We start from the raw sequence: 19,823 nt of genomic DNA, 5'->3' as shown, positions 1-19,823 counted from the left end.
CCCCCCCCCCCCGGCTCCTGGGGCGGCAAAAAAGCCAGAGCCGGCCCTGGTCCGGGCTTCCTATTTAAACCCAAAGAGAGGCACAGGAAGATGTCTGTCTGCACAATTAGGCTCTACCTGGTTGCTGCTTGGACACCTCGTCCAGTGCTTCAGACTCAGATATGCCTGATTACTTGTATCCTGACGGTGTCCTGATTCATGATGACCTGACTAGTGTTTGACCCCGTCCAGATGAGTTCGTCTGGCTCCTGCCTGATTCCTGGTAACTTGAACATGACGCTCAAGAATTAGGTCGCTAAGCAGTGCACTAGATCCAGTTGCTTACGTTCCTTTCCCCACTCCCCACACACAGTGAGAAACGCCTTCCAAAGCAGTGAATTCAAAAGAGAAAAATGTTATATCTTGTCACACTTTTCATATGCTGTCTTTCAGTATTGAAAACTCACTCTTATTCAGATACTCATCTCAGTTATTATATTTTCAACAAACTGAAATAGAAGTGGAGCGTATAAATAGCAACCATCAGTTCTCTTTTCAGTAGAATTCTCTTTTATCAAGACTCACCGTACCTGTGTTGGATTTTACCTCTGATGCCTCATTGGGGAGGGAAGACTAAATCTGTCAACCAGCAAGCAGCGGGCACATTTTCCCCCTTAGGAATATAACCTAGCTCAGAATATTTCCTGACAACAGCAACAGTTACCTCTCAGACCCCTGGTTTCCCTTGAGCTGTAGAGCATAGGAAACCCTTAGGATCATTAAATTTGACTTCAGATTGGTTTCTGTGCTTGCCCCAGCTGGAAATCAAACTGTGCTCTGTAGGAGTCTGTCTTTTCAGGCCAAAGGGCTTTGTTCCACTCAGTGCAACAGCTGCCTCTCCCCAATCTCTGATGGAGACAAAATGCTGTGAGCTTCTTGTGGAGCTGTCTTGCAGCCTAGTCAGGCAGTGGAATAATCCATCACTGGCTCAAAAAAGCAACTTCTGCCTGCCTGCTTGGGTTACCAGCTTCAGTCCCAGTATTGGAACTCCAGCTCCAGACTTGCTGGAAGACTCAGTGACTTCCACTTACTTACTTACCAGTGCTTCTCATCAGCCAGGGATAAGTGCCTCTCTCTGAAACCCCCTTTTATGTCCATCCATGAAAGCGCTGAAGTGGTTAATGGTGTCCTACAGATACAGCAGTTCACCTACCACCTTCCTTTCCAGCCACTTCATCTGCCTCCCTGGAATTGGCACCACCCTTAGCATGTTATCAAGCCAGACTGTCCCAAATACATGTGGGATCTGGCTATGTGAAATCAAATCACCATCCCTGCTGCTCAGCCTGACCAGCTGAACTTAAGAAGCTCTGGGGGCCTGAACCAGCTCAAGAAGCATCTCTTCTGATTCTTGTTTCAAGGACTGTCCCCAGAAAAGGAGCACCTGGGTGTTGCTCTCTGCCGGGGGAAAGACTCTCTGCTACTGGACTAAACCCCTCCATGGTTCAGTGTTAAGGGAGAGCACAAAACCAGGAGTAAAACAGAACATTCAGATCAGTTTTCAGTTTCCCCTTGATCAGAGCAAATGGGCAAGTTCAAAGGCTAAGAGTAAACACAAAAGGTCTCTAAGGTGGTCTCGGTCTCTCCCCAGAGAGACCATATGACACTCAGAAAATAGGAAATGTCTAGAAACCAGAAATCCTACCTATCATCCTCATCTTCAGAATAAGGTGAACTCAGAATCCAGTCCAGAAGAGAGAGATCCAGGAAAATTCTTTCTACCATGGGTCAAAGGGAAAGTGAAACAACAAACAAGTACTTACCATCAGCTTCAGTATAAAAAGCCCATCCTCCACCTCTCTGTCTAGTTATAGAAAACATGATCAATTCAGAATGGGAGCAGCCAACCAAAAGAGATTCCCAAGACAGTCACAAATTTTTCACAATGCCTACATAAAAAGGCCTCGGTTGTACTTCTCAAGGTCACCAAGGTTCTTAACAATTTGGATAATCAGACTGATTTTCTCAGTAGTATGTCTGTGGCCTAAGGAACCCGTGGACCTCTGATCAGAAGACACCCTACTGTACAAATGAGCCAACTTTTGACCCTCTACTGGCATTAGCAGCCTTGACCTGTGTGTTGCTTGAGCTATCTTGGCCTGAACAATTCTGTCAGGCCCAAAGATATAAAATCAGCCCTTCCCTAGATCTCTTTGACAGTGTCCTTCCATGGCAGACTTCTCTGTGGACTCCCTGTGGTTTGCAGCATGATGTATTGGACATAATACCATAGCTAGATAACATTGGTGGAGCTGGGGGTGGGAATCATCTACCCAAGACAAGCACTAAAATAAAAAGATATAGACAAAAATACCCTCATGTCAGTGAAGCGTGGACTACAGGTTTTCATCAAAAAGCAGTCTCTCATTTTGTTGCCAGTGTTCATCTACATTCTGTAGATAAAATGCCAGGATTTAGCTGAAATTTTATATAAATGGTTTTATAATGTTGTGCAGTTGAAGCCAAACAAATAAAAATGATTATAGGATAAAATGTAACCTTATAGTATGCGCCGTTGTTTTTGTGTGTGGTACTCTGTTATAAAATATAAAAGTGTATTCAGATACTAGGCGTAAACTTTAAAATGTTATTCCATATTTACTTACTTATGTGTTTTATTTTCTACTGTATAAAGTGTCTGGATTTTTTTAATAAAACAATAGATCTGGGTACATTGAAACATTTTGATACAGTCTGGGGCCTCAGCTTGTTCCCACTGTCATCGGTGACTAAACTCTGTGACTTGAGTAGGAGCAAGGTCGGACCCATAGTTAGAGCCACACCCTGAGGTCCTTATTCATTTCTTACACAGGAAACATTTTCACTGACTTCAGTGGGAAGTTTGCTTAAGTAAAAGCTGAGTACGAATCTCGGTATTTGGTCTTTAGGTGGTTAGAAGTAAATTAACTCCCAACTATACACAAAGCAGTGAGGGTGATCTGTAATTATGTATTTTAATACTAAAGCTCATGATATTGCATGACAAAGTACTGCTCAAGAATATATAATCCTGTAATTCACAAGGCTATCACGTGTGTGTGCATGCTTGTCTATTATATAGTATTCATTATGTAATGAAATGAAGGAAATATGGGAATGGAGTAAATTTTAAAGTTTTAGTTTAATAAAGAATAAATAGAACTAAATTTTTTTTTGTATAATGCCTTTCAAAAATAATTGAGGCTTGGCAGGAGTAACTGTAAGAAAAGATGTTCTAGTGAGGGAAACACATAAATAAAGGTTACAAATATAGGAAGTTACACCTATGAAACAGTTTGCATTCTTTCAGATTAGTTCTCACTGTATGTGATTTATGTTTCTTAGTTCAATATGCTGAAATGGAAGTTGAGAAAAGGGTAAGAGGTGAGTGAATAGATATGTAGATATCAGAGAGTAATCGCAAATGAAAATAATTTGCCTGACCCTAGAAAAGAGTGTGTCTTGGGAGTTTACCGTATAATCCAGTGTTGACAGATTGTGGGAGTGATTTTAAAATAGTACACAGAACTGTGTAGGCGAAGGGAAGGAACGGGCAAAATTAAAGGAAGAGAAGACGTATATAACTTAAAGTGTGGTTATGCTTTGAGAAGTAACTGTAAAATGGCATGTTGGGATCTTACCTTTATTGCTTTAGTGCTTTCCAGATCCACTTGGTACATTAGAAGAAAAAAACATTTATTTTCTGTCAGTCCTGCAAATACAACCTGGGATCTGAGAAGTCATCTGGATTCTTTCTGGCTCTGACATTTCCAACTATAAAGACTCTGTATTTGGAACTTAGTTAACAATTCTGTTGATGGTATTAGAGCTAGGAAAGAATCCAGCTCACTGTCACAGAGCTATGTTAGTGCTGCACAACTAACAAGATTTAAAAAATACTAAAAATATAAAGGAGGTAGATAAGACCAAAACATAAAGCAGAAAAAAAAAGTAGTGCTTTTTGCATGGTCACTTTTAATGTATAGGTACCTATGCTTAAAGGGGTAGGAAATAAAATCAAATGTGCTGAAAGCATTGTGGGTAACAGCACTTTACACCACCTGTCTTCCACATTTTTTTATTAAATCTTTCTAGTTTTCTCTTGTGTGTGAAGCTTATCTGTGATAGTCTAAATAGCAAGCACACAAATATGGGTATTTTAGTTAAGATGGTACCCTAATTTAGCATATGTCGAGTATTCACAGCTATGTCAGGAGATAGCTTTGTCAGTGGATAGAGGAGTCAAGCTTCCATCCCAGGAAACTTAGGTCCAGATTCTGCAGTCTGCTTAAGGCCACTTTGTAAGTAGTACACTTTGAACCAGCCAGAAAGAGCCAATGGTGAAGTCCTTGTGAGCAAGAAGAATTTCGAGCCAGCAGAAAGGTGGCAGATGTGGCTCCATCACCTCTTGAGCCAGCCATCACACTAACCGTCCCCAACCCCCAGCAGAAGGGGATGGAGAGGATGGGACACAGTGGAGCAGAGGTCGGCTAATCATACACCAGCGTTAAGTTAGGGCTGCTCCTGTGATGCCCTAATTTGCACCCAGGTTGGGTAGCCCTGAATCAGGGAGCCACAAGAAGCTCCATGCAGTGTTCTCCCCGACCTTCCACTCAGGACTGGAGAATCCAGAATTCTGCTCCTAGAAAGTATCTTCACGTATCTTTTCAAAACACAAATGAATCCATTTTCTTGTGGCCTCAATCAATAGAGTTCAGATTTGTCCATGTCTTGAATATGTCCTGGAATTGCAGTAATTTTAGAGCAAAGGGAAGTAAATGTGCACACCTAAAGTTATAAATTGTAGCTCATGGCCAGTCTTCGAGGCAGAGTCTTCATTCACTGCTTCATCTTGAGCTGAGTAAAAGGCTGCTTTAATCAATATAGAGTATTGTATAAAACGTGCTTCAGTCTTAAGGTATGTTTACACAGCAACTACACAGCCCATGCCAGCCAGCTTGGACTTGCAGGGCTTAGGCTGCAAGGCTCTTTCGTTGCAGTAGCCTTCCGGGCTCAGGTTGGAGCCTGAGCTTTGCGACTTTCCTACCTCACAGGGTCCTAGAGCCTGGGCCCAGAAGTCTACACTGCCTTGAAACAGCCATAGGCCCACAAGCCCAAGTCAGCTGGCATGGGCCAGCCGTGGGTTTTTCATTGCAGTGTACACATAACCTTAGTGGCCAGCATCGCTGTATCAAATATGAGGCTAACTAATATAGTGTCAAGTTTCCTAGCAAGTTGTCAGTGAAGGCTTCAGTTGGGTGCAAACTTCATATACTCCTGTTCTAGAGAACTGGATTTTTTAAATGAAGTAACAAAATGTTTCCAAGGGTAAACTGTTCAAAGGTGAGCACCTAAAGTGGACTCTCAGAAAAATACACACAACCAATATTTGTGTATGCACTTTGGTTGACACAACTTCTGCACACACATTTGAAAACTTGGCCTTTTTTAAACTATATGTGCAGTAAAACCTGTTATACTACCCCACTCCACTATGTATTCTCTATATGACACATTTTACAGAAAAGCTATTCCAGAAATCTTGTAGAGAATTTAAAAAAATGTGTTGGGATTAGTTCTTATATTGTTCTACCTGTGTCTTAGTTACCGTGAGTCCAACTACAAACTGTCAAAGGAGAGAAAAATTAAAACTAATAAACTTAAAACACCTCTTTAAAAGGCCTTAAGATACTTATGTATACATAAAAACGTCTTGATGGTAAAATGTTGTACATGGGAACATACCCTGGCAGAAGGAAGAACTATGTCTGCTATTGGAAAGCTGCGAGTCTCTCTTTTCCTATAGTTATGAAGCCTCAATTTCTAGCCCTGCAAAGTTTTGAGATACTGGAGTTTAAATCTGTCGTTGGTACAAGACTAAATGTTGTCTGTCTTGAGCCATACACGTACACAATAAATGCAATTTATTATGGATGTCACCTTCATATTTTTGTTTATATAGATCTCTCTGTACCCGGAATAAGTGTCTGTGTTCATATTTGCATATGTGGACTTTCTCTCATTCTTTGCTAGGGTTGCACTATAATCATATGTGCAATATCAGTTATGCACAATATTGTATGTTTAATTGTGGTTCTCCAAATTCTAGATGTGCATGCAGACTATTTACAAAGCACATACAGAGTAAAACAGGAAATTAAGAGGTTGTGTATGGGCTATGGTTGTATTCTATTGACCACACTGTAGTATTTTCACCACTGTCCTATGTGGGAGTGCAGGTACACAGTCTGCTCTGACCTTCAGGATGAAGTAGATAGTTCTGCTGATGCACTAGTCCTGTGTTATGGGCAATGGCCTTGCCCCCTCCTCTTGACCTTCCTGTGATTTGCTCTGCAGAGGGAATAGGAGCGAGCAATACCTGTACTCCCCAGAGCTAGAGCCTCCCGCAAGGGACATCCATTCCCTTCCCATGCACAGCTGAGCAAGAGCCATCGTGATCTGACCTTAAGTTTGCTGTGACTTGACAGTTTGGGATCTTAAGTTGGCACCAGATGGATTAAGCTTTGTGCATCACTCAGCTCCAGCAAACTGCTGCTTAAAATTCTAAACTTGCAACTTACAGCGGTCACTACCAGTATTAAATAATTTATATTAGCTAGGCAGCTTTCAGAAGGTGCTATACAGTGACCACAGGGTTCCCGTAGGGATTAGAGGCAATTTACAGGAGTACAGAACCTCTTTGTCCATGTTAATATTTTTATACGCTCTATATTTGCATCTTCAATTATAGATGAACAGAGACTTCCTTCTGAGTGTGATGTTGAATGAGTGGTATCATTTATCCTCTTGTACAGGCAGCCTTTAAAAATGGGTTTAATGGTTTAATATTTCCTTACAGGCAGACAGTAGAACGTGTGACATTACAGAACCAACTCCAGCAGCTTTTAGAAGCCCAGAGATCAGAGGGCCAATCACTACCAACATCCCCAAGGTAACAGTTTCCAGGAGTGGAATTCTGAAGTAGTGTAACTTGGAGCCTTTTTATTGTATAACTATTATCAGGAGAGATCATGGTCTATCTAATCATTCACACATTAAAAAATAGTAAAACATCTGCTAAAACTCAATACATTTCTTTTTCACTGCTGATTTAAAGTTCACATCTTTTAAATTGCCAGCTTGTAATAGGTGTAAATACTGAACGTTCTTAGAAAGAGGTAAGCAGAACTAATCATCCCTGTTCCTCACCAATATAAAATCTGATTTATTGTGGAAGCCGAGTACATTTTGTATAAGATGAATCACAGTGAACACTGGAAACACCTGGTGAAATTGTAAAGCTTCACTTTGTGTACCATGTGTACCATTGTAACCTTTATAATTCATAAAACCGGTTGCTAACAAAAAAGGCTTGCAGATTAATATGGCTTCTCATGCTCATTACGTGTTTTGCCCACACTAGCTAGCAGTATGGGATAAAGCCACAGAACCAGAAACATATATAATTTAACATGTCAACGCCTTTCGCTAAAATAGATCACTTGACATTAGTTGAATAACACTAAGGAGGAGGAAGGAGACAAGACTGTGAGCCAGCAAGCCTGGTTTATGTTTCTGACCCAGCCACAGACTTCTTATATGTCTTTGGCCAAGCCAATTATATCCTGATCCTGCAAGAATTTAAGTATGTGCTTAACTTTACTCAGTTGTCAGTCCAGTTGACTTCAATGGGATTGCAAAAGGGAGTAAAGTAACACACATACTTAAATGTTTGCAGGATTGTTCCCTTAATCTCTTTCTCACTCAGTGTCTTTATCTGTAAAATGGAGATGATACTTTCCTGCATAACAGGGGTGTGTTATGGAGCTAACTTCATTTTAACATAGGCGCTAACGTCAATGGAAAGAGTCACCTATTGACTTCAGTAGACTTAGGATCAAGCCCCTTAGAGTGCTATTTATACAGCAGCTAATAAGTTGTGGGAAACAAATACTAATCATTAGTATTTGTAAAGTGCACTGGATGGGTTATTATACAAGTGCAAAAAATTATTATTTATATTATTTTCTGAAGTAGAAATAGATAGTGCAAATGCACCTTCTGAGATTGGAGAAGTCTTTGTATATACAAGAGGGGTGGGTTGGTGGGTGAATTGCTCGGTTGGTATATCTTTTTCAAATGGGAGAGGAAGATTCATGCTCTGCATCACTCACTAATTCTAACCACTAACCTCCTCCTCTTGATTATGTGGGTAGGGATGAAAATGGCTCTTCATTTTTTTAAATCTCTGCTTTCATGGTGGTCACTGTTTTCCTCCCAGTTACAACTCCCTCACCCATCCCATCTTGCCATGTCAATAGCTCTGCTCATTGAAGCGCATTCCAAGAGCCAAAGGAAGATCATCAGAACTAACCTTCTTTCACCCAAATGATAAGAATCTCTATGCTAGACCCAAGTAGTTTTTGCATGCACATTTCCCAGGAGGCCAGATACAGCTTTAATTTGTCTATTTCACTTACATACTAAAACATTTCTTAATTAAGATGAAGTGATTAATAATAGTATATTAATTTAGTACAACAGCATTAGGACTGTGAAACGATTAGAACTACAGTTGTTCGAAAAAAGAAGAAATTCACACCTACACTGCCTCAAATTCACCGTAACTGAGTCTTTTTGCCAGTGGCCATGAGTAAAAGCAGGGTGTTGTTTGGTTTGTAATCAGGATATGGAATTTGTGGACTCTGATCCATGCCTCAGAAAAGGAGCTCTGTAACATAAATCCTTTGCAAACCAGACTTAAGATTGTATTTCCTCACTTTCCAATATTTGGGTTTTTTATTAGCGTAACGTCCTAATAATGTTGAAGTTAATTAATGTATATTTACATGCTTTTCAATATTCTAACTATAAAGGGGGAGGTGTGAATGGCCCTAGCTTTTTATATAGTCTTACATGGTTTATTGTTAGTGGTGGGTGAAATCCAACATGTGTGAAATGCACCTCTGGCTAGCACAAAGCATGTTTGTGGTAATTAGGCCAAGCTATCTTTGTATTATGACTGGATAAAAATAGTTTAAAAGGAGTGGTTTTTTACCTTTTTGAAAAATGTGTAAGAAAGATCTATAACTGAAAAACAGCTGTTTCTTTCAAATTTTCCTTTAAAATTCTTCTTTGGAATTCAAGTAGCCATACACAATTTCAGGCTGCAAAGAGTTTTTCTTTGTGAACGTTAGCAGAGAAAGGGTCTCAAAATCTAGTTTAGAATGGAAACAGAGTTAAAGCCTTCACTGTGGAGCCACTGCAGTTGCTCCATAATAATACATTCTACGTGGACAAAGTTCAAGGGGATAAGAGGAGCAGTATGCTCAGACAGATGTGCACTGGAAATGGCAGCACTGAATTTTATATCTGTACACATTTGACAGAGGTGCCCTGTATTGAAAATCATTTCTCTTTTTTTTTTTTTTTTCTTTAAGTTCACCATTGTCCCCCGCTTCTGGAAAACCTCAGTGGAAAGCCTCTGATGCAGATGATTTGTCTCTACCAAAAAGTAAATTGAACACCCAAGACGGGATTCAGATTCTTGGCAGCATAGGAACTTCCAGCCATACTCGGTCCAAGACAAAAGACGAGGACTCAGATAAAATCCTGCGCCAATTGTTGGGGAAAGAAATCTCTGAGAATGTCTGTATGCAGGAGAAGCTGACACTGGAATTTCAGGATGTTCATGCTTCCTCCAAGAATGTGAAGAAGATTCTACCAGAGAAAAGGGAGCTGAAGTTAGCCAGACTGAGGCAGCTTATGCAGAGATCCCTCAGCGAGTCTGATACAGACTCAAATAATTCTGAGGACCTGAAGAATACTCCTGTGAAAAGAACTGACAAACCAAGGCCACAACCCATAGTAGAAAGTGTTGAAAGCACTGAGAGTTTGCATCTGATGATTAAGAAACACACTTTGGCAGCAGGGCGCCGGTTTCCTTTTGGCATTAGAGCTTCCAAATCTGTGGATGGCCACAGCCCATCTCCCTCTTCAGAGAGCAGCGATCCTGATAACGAACCCCAATATCAGTCTGGGACTGCATCTCAGAGCCAGGTTTCTGGAGATACCTCTCAGTCCAGCACTGACAGTGCCACTGTTCAAAAGGTTGCTACTAGTCCTAAGAGTGCCCTCAAGTCTCCATCTTCAAAGCGCAGAACCTCCCAGAATTTAAAACTCAGAGTAACCTTTGAGGAGCCCGTGGTGCAGATGGAGCAAACAGAGATTGAACTGAATGAGGAAAAGGACAAAGACCGGAGCAAAGCGCCTCAGCGGGCTCAAGCCAGCACTGAACCTGGGGATCAGCTGAAAAGGCCATTTGGAACATTTAGATCTATAATGGAGACTCTGAGCGGGAACCAGAACAACAACAACAACTGTCAAACAGCAAACCTGATGAAAACCTCATCAACATTGCCCTTTACCTCATTAGGAAAAAAAGCTGCAGATAGCAAGGGAAATCCAGCAGCTCCTTCTAAAGGAAAAAATAAGACAGTGAGTGCTCTCAGGGTGTGGGAAGGAAACCTTTTTTTCTTCTCATTTCTTTTCCTTTTTAAATAATGAACAATTTGCCTTTGATTAAGAATGACAACCTCATGTTCTTCCCTCCCCACAGCCATGTACACACAAACAAACAATATGCGCTGCTTGACTGGTAAAAAGAAACACAGACTGCAGATCATAGTTGGCTTTTATTTGAAGACTTATGGACTTATGGAGGGGGAATCGTTGAGGGTGAAATTCTCCCCCCGTGGGAGGAACCACTAGGAACGTCTTAAGTCCATAAGTGCCCTTAATTGATGCATTGGCTCTGTGCTCTGCACAGAGGGGAATTTCACTCAGAATACATTTTTAATCTTATTGTTGGGGGACAATTCGTAGTGAGAACATTAATTTTAAAACCTTTGGATTACAAAGGAATAAATAAATTCAGGGCCACCCCTATCCTATAGACCTGGTTACCTAGAGTGGCAGGATTGAGTGGGTGGCAGAAAATAATGTAAACAGACCCTTTTTCTGCTGTTGCCCCTCTCTGCCTCCATCTCTGCTATAGTGCTCCCCATGAGCAGCCACTGCCCAATTCACTCCTCACACCCTCCCAGCTGTGGCTTTCTTTCCCCTACACTCTCCTCTTCATATCAGAGCAGCTGATTGGTACCTGCTATCTGAGAGTTGGCATGTCAGAGTGAGCTGAGCCATGATCATTGCATGCAGCCTGGGTGCCAAAGTAAGTGCCCCTCCTGAGGCTAGGTCTACACTACCCGCCTGAATCGGTGGGTAGAAATCGACCTCTCGGGGATCGAATTATCGAGTCTCGTCGGGACGCGACAATCGATCCCCGAATCGACGCTCTTACTCCACCAGCGGAGGTGGGAGTAAGCGCCGTCGACGGGAAGCCGCGGAGGTCGATTTTGCCACCGTCCTTACAGCGGGGTAAGTCGGCTGCGATACGTCGAATTCAGCTACGCTATTCGCGTAGCTCAATTTGCGTATCTTAAATCGACCCCTCCCTGTAGTGAAGACGTAGCCTGAGAGGAACAGGGGAAAGAAGGATGTGTCTGTTCAGAAACGGCCTCCCTTGTTTGAAAGAGGGAGAAGAATTACTCCAAAAGAGTGTCTCCCTGGGGGAGGGAGAGAAAGAAGGGTGTGTGTATGTGTGAATGCAAGAGAGACAGAGGGGTGGGAAACAGTGTGATTGCAGTGTATATGTGTGTGGCTGTGAGGAGCAACAGGCATGTCTGGTGAGGAAGAGAATAGTGTGTGTGAGTGACAGGATGTGGTGGAGCACTGAACCTGAGTGATGAGTCAGAGTCTCTTGGGGTGAGAAGGACGAGAGGAAAGGGACGAATGGAGGACAAGAAAAGGAGGGAGAAATTGAAGGGGAGGAGAAACACCAAAAGAACAGAAAACAGACTAAGGGAGAGAAAAATGGAGGAGTTATGTACTGTCAAAAAATATAATTTAGGAGTAAATGGAAAAAGAGGAGGAAAAGGTGCCTCCAAATATACAGCCAGTGAAAAGAAGTGAATGAAGGAAAGAAAGGCAAAAAGAAGAAAAAGCAATCTCATAAGAGATGGGTTACAATTTACTGTATTATTAATAGACCATGTAGTGCCAAAACATTAAATGAAAATTAAAAGTGTAAAGTCAATGGGATAGGTTAGGTGGACAAGAGAGGGTGCACTTAATGCTATTTGCATAGAAATACACAGCCAGATTAAAGATTGCAGATTTGGGCCTTCAGATAGTTTACAAATTGTTGTAACTGTAATAGTTGAATTGCCATTGAAATACAGAAGTAACTCGATATCATAAGAGTGAAATTTTTCAGAAAGATGGATTCAGATATTTGAGAGAGAGAGAAAAGGACTGATTGTCTTCAAAAATGTTCTGGCAGAAAATGAGACCACATGGGTGAGGTAATATCTTTTACTGGACCAACTTCTTTTGATAAAAGAGACATGCTTTCGCACTTACGCAGAGCTCTTCTCTTTCACCAACAGAAGTTGGCCCAGTAAAAGATATTACCTCACCCACCTTGTCTTTCTAATATCCTGGAACCAAGACAGCTACAACACTGCAAACTGATAGAAAGTGCTGTCGTAAATAGTTTACTTAGCTCACTTAGGAAGATTAAACAGTTGGAAAGGAAATTCTGACACTATCAATCATTGCTTGCAGTATTGACACTTGCTCTATGTAGAATCGTAGGACTGGAAGGGACCTTGAGAGCTCATCTTGTTAATTGTCAAGGTGCCACATTTGCATGTTATCTTTGTCAAACACCAAATTCATCTGGAAATGTAGTTTCACAGCTGGTCAGAGATACCTCATAGCAATGGGCTTTCTCTACCTCAAAAAAGTAACAGATTAATTATGTTTTAAAGTATCTTTTTTTAAAAGTTTTCACTGTTAAAAATTCTCCTGTAACCTTTTGACTGCACAATTACTTTAAATATGTCTGTGTGCATTGTGCATGTGATAAGCTCATTGCATGTTTTCAACTGACTTATATATTGCACTTCCCTAGGGGCCTTACTCCAGCTACACCAGTCTTTCCTCTAGCATGCTGATTGAAGACCGTCTGTGTAACTATGCATGGTATGTGCTGATGCAGAGTGAATTGTTTGGCTTCATTATTGTTGCTTTTTCCCCCCCCTAATTGCATGTGCTTGTTAAAATAATTCGCTGCTGAGATAAATGAGATGATTGATGTCAGGAATAAAAACAGGGCAAATACTTGATTTCCTTAAAAAAAGAAAAAAAATAACCCACACTTGTGGTGGAGTTCTGCTAATGTCACAGGTGAACTAGCTTAGAGGCCTCAGCTGTGAGCATGCATAAAAGCAGTCATACTCATAAATCCACCATGCAGTTTAGTTCTGTTTGGCATAGCGCTTGGTCTCTGTTGAACGAAAGTCAAGTACCAGATGAGAATGGAAATTAAATTTCTTCTCATGAGTAGGGCAAGTCAACCTCCAGTCTTAATCTGAACATAAAGTACAGTGTTCTGCCTTCTGTGTTCTTCTCACCCGGCCTTGGACTTCAGAAAAATTATATATGTTAAAACAAAGTCTCATGATTTTGATCATTTGTTTAATCTTTCTAATTTAAATGTACTACATTATGAGATTGTCAGGCAGACAGACCAATCTCTCAGTAGCCATAAATGTGTGCTGCAAAATGCAGCATTTGATAAGATATATGTTTGTTTTAAAAGAAAATATTCCTTAAACTGCTCTGTTATTTTAACCTAGTGCTAGCAACTTTGGGAAAAGTTTAAAATTAATCTTTTAGCAGTTTAGGAGTTTGAATGACTTTAGCAGTTTTAGTAGTTCAGGAGTTTGTTTTTTTAAAATGTAGGGGTAGGGCTAGGGCTGTCTGTCCCTTACCATCCAAATCTTTCTCGCATATACCTAACTTGATTTTAATAGTTCAGACCAGTGGTTCTCAACCTATTTACCATTGTGGGCCACATATACAGCTCTGTGTGTGTTATGTGGGCCACATCCACACAATATATATTCTTCCTGTATGGCCCTGAGGATGTCACCTGGGCCGCAGCTGTGTGCTGATTGGGTCGCAAGTGGGCCATGGGTTGAGAAACATTGGTTCAGACAAACAAGAATCTGAGAATTCTCACTTACACCGGTGTCCGTGAAATCAGCATCGGGACACTAAAGTCTAGTTTACGAAGGTTTTCTTCTTCCCTGGGGAATATTGGGGAGATTCGCTTCTGATCTATTTTGAGATAGGGAAAATGCCTGTATTATAACAGTCTCTTGTAATGTCTTTGGACACTCTCCAGCCAAAGTAGCCCAGACGCTTGAGTATGGTGAGATACTAGGCCACTAATCATCCCCCTACGCTAGAACCATCTCACAGGACTGCCAGCCCTCACAATATTTTCACAAGTGCCACAATTTTGCACCATTAAAATTGGCCTTTCATGAGAAGTGCCTGGTAGCACAAGGTTTCTGCTGGAAATGTAGTGCAGTGGTTCTCAACCTGTGGTCTGCGGACCCCTGGAGATCTGCAGACTATGTCTAAGGGGTCCACGAAAGGTTGTAATTACCATAGGACAGTGGTTTTCAACCTGTGGTCCGCGAACCCGTGGGCATCCACAGACTGCCTAAGATTTCCAAAGGGCTCTGCACCTCCATTTGAAATTTTTTAGGGGTCCACAAATAAAAAAAGGTTGAACACCACTGATGTAGGGGATGCTGCAGTTCTGACTAGAGGCCTCTGCTGGGAGACTGAGCTGCAGACTCTGGACTGCAGTTTGAGTCACACCAGAGGCTGGTGCTCTCCTTGCTGTTTCCCTCACGACGAATCTGTTCATGCTTCCTGGGCCGTGAGGCAGATGGAGAAACAGGAAACCAGTCTAGGGATAGTTTTTAACTATCCCCTCCTTCTATTCAGCATTGAGTGGGGCTGAGAGAAGCAAAGATAGGGGTGTGTGATGGTAGAAAAGGGATCCAAGGAGCATGTAGATGGCTCAGTGGGTGGGTGTCCCCCCTTTCCTCTCTAGCCTGCAGGGAGCCAGCCCCAACTGGGATGCACTCTCCCAGAACATTCACAAGGGGCAGCATCCAGGGAAGGGGAGAAAGAGCTGAGCAGGGGAAGGTATCCTAGGATGGGAGCTGGGCAGGGGCAGTGCCCAGCAACAGTAGAAAGAGTGAGGTGTGGGTTGGTGCCCAGTTTGAAGGGAGGAGGCTGTAAAGGGCAGGGCACAGAGGAGAGAGCTGAGGTCAGTGCTTGGGGAAGGGATGGTTTTGGGGAAGAGCCCCCCGTCAACCTGGAGTAAAAGAGAGGAGCTCCCCCAGTTGGGTGGGTATTTTTTGTGCACTTCAGGAGAGTTTCTTGAATTACAAAAGGGAGTCAGAAATCAGAAAACAAACCAAATAGCAGTGTGTTTTAAAAACGTTTTTAAAGGGTTCTTATGATATTTAAGTCAAACTTTGGTTTGTTTGGTCTGTCTCATAATTTTGGAACATTCAAGGTTGACAAGACTGCACCTGTCATTTTCCCATTCACCCACAACCCGCACCCACTAGTGTCATGTAACCTGTGCAGCTTAATATGTTAGGGCAGTGGTCTTGATCCTTTTTACGCACAAGATCACTTTTTGAATTTAAGTGCCACCCAGCATCTGCCCCACCTCTTCCCCTAGGCCCCGCCCCGATCATTCCATCCCCCCTCCTTCTGTCGCTTGCTCTCCCCCACCCTCACTCACTTTCACCGGGCTGGGGCAGGGGGCTGGCATTCAGGAGAGGGTGCAGTCTCTGGGCTGTGGCCAAGGGGTTCGGAGTGTGGCAGGGGACTCCGGACTGAGCCTGGAATAGGGGTTTGGGGTGCAGGAGGGAGTATGGGGTGCTGGCTCTGGGAGGGGGCTCAAGGCTGGGGCAGAGGCTTGGGGTGCAGGAGGGGGTTTGGGGTGCAGGAGGGGGTATGGGGTGCTGGCTCTGGGAGGGGGCTCAGGGCTGGGGGTTGGGGTACGGGCTCCCACCAGGCAGCACTTACCTTGGGCGGATCCTGGACAGTAGCACAATGGGAGCTGGGGGGGCGGTGCTTGCAGGCAGGAGCAGTGCACGGAGACCCCTGCCCCCACTCCCCAGGGGCCACAGGGGCATGCTGACTGCTTCCGGGAGCGGCATGGGGCCAGGGCAGGCAGGGATCCTGCCTTAGCCCCGCTGCGCCACCAGACTTTTAGCAGCCACAGATCGTGATCGACTGTCAGAAGCTCCAGGATCGACCAGTCGGTGATCACTGTGTTAGGGAAAGTATCAGCCTCAGTCCCATTACTAGTCATTCTGGTCTGAGTCTGACTTTTCCCCTGGAATGACTTGGAAGACTGTAATTCTGATTGAAACATTACGCAGCTTCTTCCAAAAAAAGAAGTACCTGTTCCGAATAGGGTGCTGCCTCTACAGTTAATACCTTTTTCAGATGCTTAGGCCTGTGTCTTATCTATCTGGACAGTCTCAAACTCATTCTAACTCTAACCATTCCATATGTAATTTTTTAGCAAATGGTGAATAATTATTTGAGATCAACCTGAAATCAACCAACATCCCCATCCAACCCCAACTTCTTTTTTAAAAAACATTTAAAAATCTCATCTGTGTCAGGGGTTCAGCATGTTGTTTCCTTTTCCAAGTTGGTCAGAGCTTGATAGCGAAGAAATTATTAACATTTCCAGGGTCCTTGTAAAATTAGATTCACTCCATTTCTCTGAACATCTGAGGAGAGATTTCAATGTGGAGGGTGATTTTTTTCTCTTTGAAAGGACTGGTTAGCTTTTTATTTATTACAAGTCCAAACAAATGTTTGCAATTACTTGTGTCCTAGATGCCAATGAAATGTTCACTTCCCACAGTTTTTCATTTGAAATCTGTAATACATTAAAGTGAGCACTGGTTCATCTTATCAGTAAGAAGCTCTGTATTAGCCGCTGGCCATCAGCAACTAAGTACTTTGTTTGGATGTACTAGTGCTTTAGGGGAATCCACCATCATAGTGCCCTCAGGTAGTTAATAAATAGTACACCCTTTTAACAATTATAAATGCCTATTAAAGCAGTAGACATTGCCAATGTGAGTTCCAGTGCCCAGTAATTGACTACACTGGGATTTATATTTCCTGAGCGCAAAGTGAATGCATAATAGATTGAAGATTAGTTATGGTCAGTCATCAGTGTCTGCTGTGTAAGGGACCCTATAGTGCACTAGTCTGGGGGCACAGTGGTAGCCATCTCCACTATCAACCAGGAGACCCTGTTATGACAATCTTCTCCCTCAGGTTGGCAGGAACTGGGAACAGTATACAAGCGGGGCACTAAGATCCCACCCACTCACTCCCATAGCTCAGCATGGAGGGTTACAAAAACATGGAAAATGCTGCATTGGGCAGCAGACTGAGGAGAGGCAGTGATGGTGTTCCCTAGGTGGAGTCAAGGTGCAGCTTCTCTAAATGACATGTTCCCCTAGAAAAGCTGCATCCCTCCCACAAACCCTGGAGCAGTTGTAGAGCTGTAGCAGGGAGGATGCTTGAGTCATGTGGCTTCTTTTGTGCTCTGCATGGCCTTCCACATGAGGAAGGCTTAGAGAGTCACACAGCTGTGGATTCCAGTGGTGTTACACTGGCATAAAACAACGCAGTAGCGAGTCATCCCAAAAGCAGCTGTCTGGCTTGCAGAGTTACAGCAGGATCTGTGCAAACGTGAGCTTGAAGCCACCTTTTCAGACACACACCCTTGACCTGTGCTCTGTGAAGTTTAACCACACACCAGAATCTGGCCCTTACAGTGACCAAGTTATATGATGATTATACTGTAGGAGAATTACTGCTAAGGACAAATAATGGAAGGTGGGAATTTTAAGAGTGTCCAAAAGAAGTCACTGTGGAAGTGGGAGGAGTTGGATGCCTAACTCCCTTAGGCACTTTTGAAAATCCTACCCCAACATTTAAAAACTTTATTGAAGAGAATTAGAACAGCATTGGACTCACATTATGCTATTGGATGATTCAGACCACAGATAAATCAAAAGAATTGGAGTGTTCTGAATTGAATTTATATATGATAAAATAGTTTGCAGACTTAAATCTTTTTCTTTTTGGTTTCCCTGCTTAAATTAAAGGATAAAATTCGGAGCACATAGTACACCCCTTTAAAAACTGGTTGAATGGGGCATTCTGGAGATTAAAATATATATTATAGAGAAGACATACTTATCGATGTTGCTAATAAATAACATCTTAATTAATAAAACTGGAAGAATTGTAAAAGGTACTGAATACTTGGTGTTCTACAAACAAGATATGGTCTTTGCCATAATGAGCTTGCCATATAATTATTGCCATCCTTTTGTTTACTTTTTGTTTGAATTTTTGTGTGCTGAATATGATTTTCTGAACATACTATTGGGGTAACATTTTCAAAAGCACCTAAGTTCCACTGGCTTGCAATGGGACTTAGGAATTTTTGAAAATTCTACCCATTATCATTAAATATTTGAATAGTGCCTTAATTTACATAATGCTTTACAAACAAAGACCCCAGTTCTACAGGCTGGCTTTGGATATCTGCCCATGCGAATCTGATACCTGAATAAGAGCTATAAGGAAGTCAGTGGAACAACATACAGTACTAAGCCCTCCATTCAGTAGTAAATGTTTGGAGAATCAAGCTTGTAGATAAAGTTGCATTCACCACACATAACTTGCATTCTAAATAAAACAAGATAAACAAGCACAAGACCAAACACTCCGTATCATTAGTATAATCATGGATAATTTTCTTCTTTTTCTCCCCAGGCATAATGACATCAATAGGAAAAGTCTGAAATCTTACAGCCAAAAAAGTATTGAAGAGCCAGAGCTGCAGGAATTCTTCCTCTAAATCACATCTCATGGTGTCTTGTCTGCCTTCAAACATGGTTTGAAATGCCTGAAATATCTTCTTTTAAGAACACTAATATGAGACATAACTCTCACCAGCAAAACAAGACTGTTAGGATGCCTTAAATTTGTAGCAGTTAGACCATATACAAAATGTTTTTATGCTATGTGTGTGTCTGTAACTTGTTTGTAAGATATACTGTTCAAAGGCATGGGGGAGCAAAAGTAATGGTTTGGAAATTGCAGTGACACGGGCAACCTCCAGAATGTTCATCTGGCCACTGAACACATTTTGTAATTCATCTATTGCATGGATATACTGTAATATGTCTGTAGTTCCCTTTCTCAATGACATATACTGTAAAACTTTCAGCCAGGACTCTGCCTGCCGAGCTCCTCAATGAGACCAAGGCAATAGCGTTGTTTTTTTGTCTAGTATGTTTTGTCTGTTATTTCTATTTTTTTGTAAAAAGGAAATAAAAACAGTCTTAACAATATACCATCTGAATGGGTCCAGATACTTCTCATTTCACTGTTCTTTGCTTCCTCACAGTGGCATTTTTGGTTTTTAGAATGCTTAAGTATTGAATGATGGAAGTAGCCGTGCAGTTAACAACCACCTAGACTTCCACACAAACGGTCAAAGTCATTTGTGTTAAAAATTGCTTTAAAATTTTAAATGTGCTTTTGTAGCTTTAAAAAAAAATGTCAATGGCTCAGGAAACTCATAAATAAGTTTCAGAATTAACATTTTTTGTTATTTCCTGTCAAGAATTGGAATGTGCTTGGTGCTGTGCTAGCCTCAGAGTCCCTGCTATGGGGACCCTACAGTCTATTAAAACCCAGTTCATATCTCTTTGCAGCTCACAGACTTTCCATTAAATTCAGTGGGAACTAGTTCA

The 19,823-nt window shown here is 42.0% G+C and overlaps 1 protein-coding gene across 1 annotated transcript in view; it reads left to right on the top strand.

The window, feature by feature from the left end:
* SNCAIP (synuclein alpha interacting protein) overlaps positions 1-19,418 on the top strand; it is a 49,660-nt gene extending 30,242 nt beyond the window's left edge. Inside the window, exons 8-10 of the mRNA XM_029911700.1 lie at positions 6,878-6,970; positions 9,459-10,515; positions 18,838-19,418. Coding sequence (XP_029767560.1) covers positions 6,878-6,970; positions 9,459-10,515; positions 18,838-18,843 — 1,156 coding nt within the window. The 3' untranslated portion in view covers positions 18,844-19,418. The remainder of the gene's footprint in view (positions 1-6,877; positions 6,971-9,458; positions 10,516-18,837) is intronic.
* Positions 19,419-19,823: the final 405 nt, after the last annotated feature.

The sequence above is a fragment of the Terrapene carolina genome, unplaced genomic scaffold, assembly GCF_002925995.2.
Source record: "Terrapene carolina triunguis isolate 2854851 unplaced genomic scaffold, T_m_triunguis-2.0 Scaffold113, whole genome shotgun sequence".
NCBI classification, from domain to species: domain Eukaryota; kingdom Metazoa; phylum Chordata; order Testudines; family Emydidae; genus Terrapene; species Terrapene triunguis.
Note: the sequence above shows the minus strand (reverse complement) of the source record. Positions and strands in the feature narration are given on the sequence as shown.